Source organism: Drosophila willistoni (genome assembly GCF_018902025.1).
Source record: "Drosophila willistoni isolate 14030-0811.24 chromosome 2L unlocalized genomic scaffold, UCI_dwil_1.1 Seg196, whole genome shotgun sequence".
NCBI lineage: Eukaryota > Metazoa > Arthropoda > Insecta > Diptera > Drosophilidae > Drosophila > Drosophila willistoni.
In genome coordinates, this window is record NW_025814048.1 from 8141447 (window position 1) to 8152861 (window position 11415).

An 11415-nucleotide genomic window follows, 5' to 3' on the forward strand; every position below is an offset into this window, starting at 1 on the left:
AAATGCACTGAGAGAAACTGGTTTGCTTCATCATCATCATCATCATCTTGTATACGCTCTGTCAGAGTAAAGGCTAAAATGCTAATAAGCAGGAGAGTCGAGACGGGCTTCGTCCTTGTTCTCCTTATCGTTCCCGTTTCTATGTAAGCACATAAGACGCCTTTTTATGTAATACATGCTGCCATTTTGTATATATAGGTATATATATATCTTTTTTTTTATATATATTGTACATGAAGCCTTTTTTCGGCTGTTGAAAGGGGCACAAAGAAATGGAGGCGTTGGCGTCTCTGGCCTGAGTGGGTGGATGATGGAGCTGCTTCAGCTCACTGTTGGTTATTGGGTGGTTTCCCCTTCCCCTTCCCCTTTGTTGTTGTTGTTGTTGTTTGCTCTCGCTGGAGATTAAATGGAAGAAACACTGTGACATTTTTCTGGCTGCGCCGCGCGAGTTACTTTTCTTTTTTTCCTTTTCAGCTGCTGCCGCAACACAAAACAACGAAAAGAAAAAAAGAAAAATTCAAAAAATTTTAGCTAGGGGTGGCAGGTTGATAGGGTGTAGGTTGATGCGGGGGCATCTGGTTGGGTTTTGGGTTTGGGGTTGTGTGTGGCGACAGCATTAGTGGGGCGTCTCGTGGCAAATGTAAAATAATGCGAAAGGGCTTCGTTTGCATAAATTAAAAATTTATATAATGTTGCCCGTTGTCGCCTTTACTTGTGTAGAATGATTTTTTTGCCTGGTGTAGGAGAGGGGAGGGAGGAAAGTGATTTGGTGTGGGCTGGCGAGAAAATATAAGAAAATGGTCTTTCCTAGAGTTTGAAGCTAATTTTTCTTCCTTTTTTCTTATACTTTCCATACACTTCTTGAATGAGCATATTTGTTTTGGTCGAAAGTACCAACTTTTTTTTCTATAATACTTAATACTATATAATTCTATATTGTTTTTATAGTAATTTATTATATATTTCGTTTTTTTCCCCCATTGTTTCAAGAGTTAACTAATAATTAAGATTTCTTTTGCATTACAGAAGACGTTTTTCCTTTATGAACTAATATTAAACAAATAAAACAACAATTTTTTTTACTTAGCCATTAATTTTATAACCAGGTCCTTCATCAAGAATGATGCTAATCCTTCTCTTTCTTATTTTTACTCACACTATCTGGAGTTACCAACTCTATGACCATGCGAAGTTGACATTTCCTGGAATTTCAGGATTGAAATTTGAACATGATATAATGAAGTATTAATAAAAATCGATGGTAAAAACAAGTTGTATTTAAATAAATTCACTTTGTCGTACTTACTAGAGCTCTATAATAAGAAATATCATTATGATCTCCTTCTCGTTTTCGTTTTGGTTTCCGATTCGAATTTCTCGATTTCAAATTGATTGACTTTTAGTCAGTTGAATGAAAAGATTAATAGAGCCAGCAAAAAGATGGATATTATTAATACCATTATCTTAAAAATGTTTTTCTGTTAATTTCCTTTTTTGGTTTTTTATTCCCTATTTAAGATCTTTCCTTGGGTTTTTTCTACACTTTGCACCTCACACCTTGCACTAATTATTATATTCATTAACTATGTATATCGTAAACTTTGTAAACTACCTTTTAGGTAGAAAATACTTTATACAAGTGCGAACTCTTTACTTATAATGCTCACAGAAACGAATATGTACATTATTATTGTGTGAATTAATGAATGGATGAATAAATAAATGATGAAGATCTGTATCTACTAGGAGAATTAAATTGAGAGACTACCTAAATAAATTTAGCAAAGCGATTGGCATTTCACTCGAAAGTTTCAATTCGAAACTGAGAACAACAAGTTCGAAAACGCTTTAAAACAATAATAGAATTGATTGTTAAAAAAAAAGAGAATAGCTTTAATTCTAATCATCTCAAATGAACAAAGAAATGGCAAAATTGATATAGACAAAATTGAAGTAAAACTTGGCTAACATCGCCCAAAACTTGTATACAACTTGTGCCAATATATCTTTAGATCTAAAAACATTCGAAATTCACTTTCATTATTAGAAGCATTTACACCAAGAAAGTTTTAAAAGTTTATAATTTCAACTCTGACTGTTTTTTCTATCAAAATCTTTTAGAAATCGTACCATCAATAGTAAAAATCTTGTAAAAATTTTAATGAAAACATCGTGTAATTTTTGGTTTAACACAATATTGTAATATATATTTTTTTGTTCAATTTGGTTTGTTCTTTGTTTTTTTCATCGTAAAACACATTAAAAATTAATGATTAATTAAGATTTAGTGTAATAATAATCATATATGTATTTATAATCGGTTTATCAATAGAATTAAAATGCTTGAAAAATACAACAACAATACAAACTAGAAAATCCATCGAATGTGTTCCAAGCCGAAAGATAATGCTTATAGATTTAGATTCAAGTTATTAATTTAGGTGATTTTTATGAATTTCACTAAGAGTTTTGTCTTTTTTTTTTTGCTTCGTTTATATAATTTTACGAAATATTTGCATAATGTGTGTGTGGATTAATCATATACACTTAAATATATTGCACATACTGAGCCGGATATTTGATTTCTATATTGATTATAATTCTATATATATATGTTTTTATATACAAGAGAGAATTGACTTTACAACTAACATTTACATAGATATATATAATTAGATAGTTATTATTTTAAAACATACATGGTGTGTGTGTGTGTGTGAGTGAGGTTTTTGTTTAGGAACGCTAATTGAACCGATATTGAATCGGTTATTGCGCTTACTATTTGGCTTTATTTCATTTGTAATTATTTAATTGTTGAGGAACTTGTATACCATACACTTTTTTGTTTTGAATGAACAAAGAAAATTACATAATTGTTGCATTTTTTGTTTACGTATTTATATATGATTTAACAAAAAATTTTTCGCTTTTTTTTTGTTTTTAAGCATAAAATAGATAACCAAAGATTGCACTAAAATTATTATAAATATGTTTGTGTTTAGTAATTTTTGCATTTGGTTTATGTTTTTTTTCATTATATATATACAAGGCTTATAATTAGATGTGTATATATGTATGTATATATATATATATGTATATACATATACACTTACAATTATTTCTACTAAATGCAGAAGTAACTCTGTTTTTTTTTTTGTTTTTGGGGTTTCCTTTTAAAAATATGCATAAAAATTGATATATCTAATGGAATTTTGGGTGAGTTTTTGTTTTTTTGTTTTCTTTTGTATATAAATTCATGTGTATTGTACATACATATTTGCACAAATTGTTGCTATTGTTTATATCTATTTGTATATATATGTATGCTGGAGCTCACAACAATTTGTTTGTTTTTTGATACAAAGAGGTTTCTGGAGGTAATCGGTTATAGTATTTCTTCCTGTTTTTACTTGGTTCACTTTTGCTTAATATTTTTATCTAAAAGTTTTCTTTTTTAAACTATTTAAATGATATATGTTGTTAGATATATATGTATATATATATATAGGTATGTAGTTATACATATATTCATTGGATATTTGTTAAAAACAAAAGAGAAAAACTGAGTTAAATCAAATAAAAAAATGTTAAAAATGTCTTTCTGTTTAAATAAAAGGGAAAAACTAAGTTAAAAAAATAAAAAAAGTTAAAAATGAGTTTCTGTTTTGATTTTCAATATATTTTCATGTTTTTTTTTTATTTAAATTAATAATAATAATAAGCATAATATAAAAATAAACGAGATTCATGCAATAAAATTTTAAATAATAATTATATGGCAAACAAAACATTTTTCAATGGCAATTATATCTAAAAAAATTTGTTATATATTTTTTGTTCTTTTTTTTTTTGTTGTTGCTGTAATAACTTAAAGTTAATTTTGATTTTCTGTATTTGTTATTGGCATTGGCGTGTGTTTTTTTCTTTGAGAATTAAAATTAGAAATTAATTAAATGAATTTATACTAAGAAATTATAATTAAGTGGAGGAGGGGGGACTTTGATTTGGATTCGCTTTTGCTATATATATATATGTATATGTGGTTTTTACCTATATATAATTACAATTGTTTGCTATATACAATTTCTTTGACTAAACAAAATGGCACACAATTTAGCTGGGATTTTGGTTTTTGTTTTTGTTTTTGATTTGTTTTTTTGGATTCATCTTATGGCATTAAGCAAAATTTTTAAGCAATGTATTTTTTTTTGTACAATTTTCTTAAGTTTTTTCTTGTAGTTTTTTTTTTTGTTTTTAGAGTTATTACTTGTACTTAGCATTAAATTCCTGTTCCGACAAAAATTCATCAAAATTTTCAATTTTGTATCAAGATACGGCCACAGCTTCATCTGATGAATGCTGACCACACTTCAAGAGAGAGAGGAAGAGGGAGAGGGAGAGAGAGGGGGGAGCTACCAAGTGTGTGGGTGAGGGGAAACACTATATACAATCTTATTTACTGAACACTTTTTTGTTCTAATGACGCATATATAGAGCAGCTGCATCATCGAGCTCATCCAGATCAATGTCCTCGTTTTGCTCCTGTTCATGGGAGGCGGCGGAGCGTGGTGAATGCATGCTCAGATCCTCGGGTTCGGTCTGCTCTGGCATATCGCTGGGCACATGCAAGATCTGGGGAGGCGGCAGTCGGAATACTCGACGTATATCTTGAGCCTTGCGGCGTGCCGAGCTGCTAGAGCAGTGACCATCCACAGAGCTGGCACCATCTTCGGACAAATCCAATGGAGCATCCTCCTCCATGGCCATGCCGCTGCCTGGACTCTTGACCAAATCAACGGATTCCTCAGAACCGCCATAGCTGGAGCACATGGCGGCAAATTTGCTAGCAGCATGCGAATCCAATGTTGAGGCAGTGGGAGCCACCAGAGGATAGTCTCCGCTCATGGCCGGCGAGAGGGCTGGTGTCGGTGGCGATTGGATGCCGCATTTGTGATTCATGAGATGATGACGCCGGCGGAACTTCATGTGGCAACGTTCGCACTCGAAGGGCTTCTCACCATTGTGCACCAACATGTGGGACTTCAGTTGATTGGAGTCGCTGAACTTGCCATCGCAAATCTCGCAGGTGTAGGGACGTTCGCCGGTGTGGACACGCAAGTGACGGCGCAGATTGGCCACCTGGACGAACTGGCGATCGCAGTGGGAGCAATGATACGGCTTCTCGCCCGTATGCAAACGCATGTGTGTCTTCAGATGATGATCCCGGGTGAAACGCTTATGGCATTCGGGGCACTCGAAGGGCTTCTCGCCGGTGTGGGTGCGTTCATGGTTTTGCAGGACATGTTTGTAGCCAAAGCTGCGGGAGCAGATTTTGCAGGTGAAGCTCTTGTCCCGGGAGGGATCCTTTGACGCAGCAGATCCACCAGTGGCGGTGCCCTCATGTGTGGAATTGGGTGAACTGCCGCTGGATGGTGGGGAAATGGGTCCTCCAGGCGTATGATACAAATCATTGACACTCATGCTGATTTCCGTCTGGAATTCCTTTTTTACCGACAATTTGCGTGCCTTCTTCACCGGTTCCGGATGCTGGGGAGTGCTGCTGGGCGATGTGAGTAAATGTTTACCAGTAACCGAAGATCCAGACATCGACACAGGCGAATGCGGACTCGCTGGCGGTGAGTGCAGGTGTGTTCCTTGTGTTGTCTGTTGCTGTTGCTGCTGGGCCGCCCAGGCCCCGAAGAGTGCAGCGGGATTGTGGGGAAACAATGTGGTGGCCAGTGTGCTCATGGGCAGTTGGGCCATAAAAGCAGCCGCCTGACGATTGGCGGCCAACAATTGTGTGGGTGATAGAATTCCGAACGCCGAGGCAGCGGCGGCCTGTTGCAGACCCATGGCCGGGTACATGGCGGCACTGCTGGCCGAGGTATTTGCTGACATGGGTGGCGACAATGACATGGAGCGATCGACAACGACCTCTTCCCGTTTAATGCCAGCTAAGGCAGCAGCAAGGCCTAAAAAAAGAACCAAAAAAATAACAAAAAGACAGTTAGCAAAAAGGTTGCCCAAGCGTACAAATTTTTTTCTTTTTATGTGTAAAAAATTGAATGTTATCCTCCTGCTGAGTGTCGAACTGAAACTGTCACAAACATTCGCTTTAATGGTCAAAGTAAAATGGTGACCCCGATGTCAGGAACAAAAAAAAGGAAAGAAAAATAAACGAAAAGTTCACATTTTGGCACGTGTCCTGCCAGAGACTAGCAAAAAAAAGATCTAAGGGAAAAAACTGTTTGCTTAAGAGCAAGCGAAATTCAACATAAGAGCGTGCAAAATTCTCACATATGCTACATGTGTGTAAAAAAGAGAGAGTTTCTCGCCAAAAAAAAGAGAGAGAAAAAAGGGCGCTCTGTTTTGGTGGGCGTTGCATAAATGAGTTAGACATGCCGGTTACACGACGAAACAACAAAAAAAAAGAAACTTGTAAACAAAACTTAATTGCCACCAAAAATACAGTGAGTGTGTGTGTGTGTGTTGGACATTGTGTGTGTGTGACGCAAAATGGCGTAAGTTGAAGGCATTAAGACGTCGTTATTGTTACGAGTCTTTTTCCCTTTTAGGGGGGAAAAACTTTAATAAAAACTTTAGTTAAAGCGCGAGGAAATTTGTTGCTCTTTTTGAATGGAAATTTCTTTGCTTTGTTTTAGAAATTGTTTGTTTTTTTTAGTTTTAGAAATTTTTTTGGTTTTCTTGATTTTAGAAATTGTTTTTTGTTTTTTATATTTTTTATAGGTTTTTCTGGTACTTACTTCGTGTCTGTGCGTCCTGTAGCATAGATATGGCCATTTGTTTTGTTGTTCCTTGTGTTTTTGAATATCTTCACTTGTCAAAATATATTTGCCAAATTTTAGTTTTAGAACACAAAAATTTTCATTTGAGCAGCGTTTTTTTGTATGTACTTTGGTTTTAACTTTTTTTTTTTAATTTTTAAACAAATTTGCACTTTTTGTACTTTGAGGTAGAAAGTTTTTTGTTTTTTGTTTTTTTGCACAGTTTCTCCGATTATACAAAATGAGGTAGTATAACTTTTTTTCAGTTTCTTTTATTTTGGTTTGAGGTATTTGGTTAAATTACGCGTTTTTTTTTGTTGAATATATATATATTTTTTTGTTAATATATATTTTATTTTATTTCAGTTGTTGACGTGACGAGTTGCCGCTGAGGAATGATGGCAAGCGAATGACTGAACACGTTTTTATATATTTAAAAAAGAGAGCGACGACAAGCCGAAGCTGTTGATGATGATGAGGTGGAGTGAGGAGTATCCTTTGTATGAGCAAAAAAATCCTTTGGTGAGTTGAGAGAAGCAACAAATTTTTGGTTTCGTGTCGAGTTATACGATTTGATTGTTGCTTCTTGATAATGATCGAGGTTCTGCGTGTGTGTTTGTGTGTGTGTATGTGTAGTTGTAGTAGTAATGTGTTCCTCTCGTTGTCAGAGCCAAATCACGACTGATACAAATTCGCTGCGTGCGCTAACTATAAGTACGCTTCGCCATACTCACCCTCTGCTCTCGGGAGGGCACACTCACACTCTCACACACACACGGGGCGACTCAATCATTTGCTCACTCGCTCTCACTCACTCACTCAGCCATTCGAAACGTAGAGTAAGAAGGCAAAGGGCAACGGCGAAAAATGTTACCCATACCCAAGCAGGTAGCCCATTCCATTCCATCCTATCTCTCGCTCTCTTCGCCTTGCTTGTTGGTTGTAAAAAACTCAGTTTGAGTTACTTTTTGCAGCTCTTTTTCTCACTTTCTACCTACCTACAAGCATTTCTATACACTTTTTCGTCGTTTTGGCATATGCAAATTAGTGCGATAGAGATGGCAGCTACCAGCTAAAGAAACTCTCAAGGAAGAAATTTAAAAAACCAAAAAAAAAAAACTATGCTCTAGTTAGAGTTCCATAAAAAAAAGTTGACTTTTGAAAAAAAAAAACAACTTTATGCAATGTTCAGGGAGTATAAAAAACTTTTATGGTTTTATGACTTGGGCTGCGTTTTTTATTTGGTGGGAAATAATAAAAAACTATGAAAAAAAACTACCTAAGCAAAACACAAAAAACTAACACCAGAGCACTTCCGTTTTTTAAGAGCCTTCATAAAAAAACAGGAATGAAATATGGAGCAAAGATCATTCCAAAAGTAGATGAAGAGTTCCTTTTGTGCCCCATCAAAGTAATAGAAAATAAACTCAAAACTCAAACTCAACTCACAAATTTCCCCTTTGCAAAGAAAAACTCAGCCACGCGAAGGGGATGAATTGGAGAATATTAATAAGAAAAGTCACACACACACACAACTAGCGAAAGCAAGGGGAGCGAGCGAGTGAGAGAGCTCGAGTATAGCAAAAGTCAAGAAAAAAGAGATGCGTTGACGGGGTTGAAAACTCAAGCGTGCGCTGTAAGAGTAAACAGGAAGTAAACAAAGCCTCGTCATCGTCTTCGTCGACGCTGTTCGTTCTCGTTGGATCCCTTCCCCATCCTGTCACACTCAAAGTCACTCAGCCAAGCCAAGTATAATAAAAAGGGGCGAGAACCAAAGTGAAAGTGAGTGAGTTTTTTTTTTGTTCCTAATCGTCCTGTTGCAGGAAGTTAAAAGTGGAAGTTGGCATGACTTAATGGTTAACTAATTGCTGGCACACGTCTTAAAAAACATCAACAGAACAAAAATCATAAAAAACTGCAACCACTCTACTAAAAAACTAACGACAACAACATTTGCCAAGTTTTCAGGTAAAGAAAAACCCTCTAAAAAAAAACCAACGTACATAGTTTTACACAGTCAAACAGATCGTCTTGGTGACTTTTGCGGATTGACTTTTAAATGGTTTTATTTAGATTTTTATGGCAAGGCCAAAACGGTCGTTCCTTATGATGAAAATCGGGTTCAGAGTTTTGAGTTTGCTTAGTTAGGTAAGCCCAAGGTCGTGTCTTGAACACACGGCAGGCGGTTAATGTGAACTACCGTGGAATTTTTCGAAAGTGAAATGTTCAATACAATAGCCAAAAGGACGGCCTTTGCCTTTATTTGTTATCCTTGCTCTGCATAATGTTACGTAAAATGCGTCTCCGCAAACTACATACACAAAATTTTTGCCAACTTTTGACTTGAAATTCATGCGAATCGATGAAATTCGTAGAACAAATTAAACGCTGGAAGAAGAAGAAAAAAAATGAAATGAAAAGCAAAATAAAATCATAATTTTTGGACTGCGATCTTGAGCTAATTCCCAGGTTTTGTGTGTTTTTTTTTCCTATTTTGTTTTGGGGATTACTCAGATAGCATTTAGTAGTTTGGTTTTGTTTGCTTGATAAGAAAGGTTTCTTAGTATTGTCACAGCGGCTTAAGTTGATCAGTAATACATGATTTAATTGAAATCCGGGCAAAAGGAGAGATAAGCAGTCGTCTGTATATGCCCAGCAACCCATTATCAGTAGTAGAAAGTGGCGAGATGGTCTCTGTTTTTGCCTCTCGTTGTCTTTCTCCAACAAAAAAACAAAAAAAACTCATGCTTTCAATGCACGTGTCTTATGTCAAGCGGCTTAGTGGGGCAGTAGGCAAAAAAAAGTGCGTATAGTTTTATTGATAACGCAAGTCTATAAGTCTGTGTATAAAGAAACTAACCTGGGTCAATAGATTTCGAGTGCGTACACCAGCATAGTCTAGGAATTATTTTACAAACAGCTGCTAAAAGTTCATAGTCAGTTTCGTATTACAAAATCCTCTGTTCTACCCTTTTTTTGTCGAAATAAACAAAGAAAAGAAAAAAGCGAAAACAAAGCCAAAATTTTTCATCAATTTCCACCCAAAAAATAACGACAAATTTTTTACAAATCTATCAAAAAGCAGGACAAGACAAGAGGGGGCTGTCAATATAGAGACAATAACAGTGAATTTCAGCCAAGTGGTTGGCAAATAACAACAACAACAACAACAAAAGAGAGTGAAAGTGAAGGCTTAAAGTCGTAGGCATGCGCCGCTCGCCCCTCCCAGAATAAAGACCAAAAAAGGGTGCCCCTATAATCAAAAAGGGGTTGCTTTGCCCATCATTATTTGTAACACTCGATCGAGTCCTTGTTTTTTTTAGGGTGCGGGAACTTCAATGATTTTAATAGTCAATCGAACAATATTGATTTGATAATAATAATGCTAACAAACGAAAGAGGAAAGGGCTCAAAGGGAAAACACACACTTAACCAAAACCCAAAAGAAGTAAGAAAAAGTGGTAAGCTAAGGAGAGAAGAGAGAAGAGATGGTTCTTAATGAAAATCGCACGATTTAGACACCTAATCCTCTAGAGGTGGGATTAAGCAACAGTTAGGCAGTTAGAAGGATGCAAGTTCTTTGAAGAATGAGCCTAAGCCGCGGATGTAAATGCGCAATTTTGGATATAAAATCCGCTTTTTAATGCCGGGAAAGGACCAAAAATGCCAATACCCTTTCTTTCCCCTCTAATGAATATGGCTTAAACCAGAGAAGAGACTAAGCGACTACTAAGTAAGGAGAGAAGTTTGTTCAGCATATGCCAAAGAGTTGTCAGAGGAAATTTTACATAAGAGATTACATATAGAGATTACTTAGATCTCCTTGAAAACGAGAGAGAGAGAGAGAGAGAGCTGTGAATTTGAAATTTTATACTCAAGGATGTATAGGCGTGTCGGTTTCTACTTTCTACTTACCTTTTGCATCTCCTCATATGTGTAAACAAGACTCTCCCTTATGCTAAGAGGGATCAGCATCCCTAAAAAAATGAGTTTTAACATCTTGGGTTTTTTATGGCACACAACAGGCACGCGATTCCATCACACAGGGGTGCGATGCATTACTAATCATCGCCGCCTGTTTGATATCAAATTGATGAGGAGAGAGAGGAACCCAGAGTTCATCGTCATCGTCATCGCATGCCAGACGCATGCCTCTAGGATCTAGAGATCTTGGCAAGGGTTACCCATGAATTCTGAATGGAACGCTAATCCAGCTGATTTCTTTAAGGAAGCTGGCTGAAACGGTTGGGTGGGGGGATTAGTTAAGCTGGTCGAGAGCCAAGTTCAGCTTCCTATTGGGATTAAGATTAGGCAACCGCTAAGCAGGCCCGGATTAAGCCATGCTATCTTCCGTGCCAGCTCTAGACTGCTCCATTTTCGAAGAAAATTTTCTCCTATCTTCTTTTTATGTTTTCTTCTATGAAAACGCATTGAAATTGTTGAATATTTTTGCCGCTAATAGACATAAAGTTGACCCTAATAGATGTAAATAGAACACACCTACACCTCGAATACACATATACACATTTACATATATTATCATCATGGGACGGTATGCGGATTAAGCAGCTAATCCGGCCAGACTCTAAATGACCAGAGGACCAAAAAGAACAAATTTTTCGGTGGGTTG

At 36.2% G+C, this 11415-nt stretch overlaps 1 protein-coding gene across 1 annotated transcript; it reads right to left on the bottom strand.

Moving 5' to 3' along the window:
- Nucleotides 1-3853: 3853 nt before the first annotated feature.
- LOC6639907 (protein krueppel) lies at nucleotides 3854-6882 on the bottom strand. Its single transcript, XM_023182150.2, has 2 exons — nucleotides 6765-6882; nucleotides 3854-5972 (listed from the first exon to the last, which is right to left on the bottom strand). The coding sequence occupies exons 1-2, from the start codon at nucleotides 6799-6801 to the stop codon at nucleotides 4477-4479; spliced, it is 1533 nt and encodes a 510-aa protein (XP_023037918.1). The 5' UTR covers nucleotides 6802-6882; the 3' UTR covers nucleotides 3854-4476.
- Between the last annotated feature and the right edge of the window lie 4533 nt (nucleotides 6883-11415).

Bases quoted from the DNA above. Each gene is read 5' to 3' on its own strand.
- LOC6639907 (XM_023182150.2), bottom strand. From the start codon at position 6,801: ATGGCCATATCTATGCTACAGGACGCACAGACACGAA. The intron at 5,973-6,764 runs GTAAGTACCAGA...TTCTTTTTTTAG, and splicing joins ACAGGACGCACAGACACGAA to GCCTTGCTGCTGCCTTAGCT.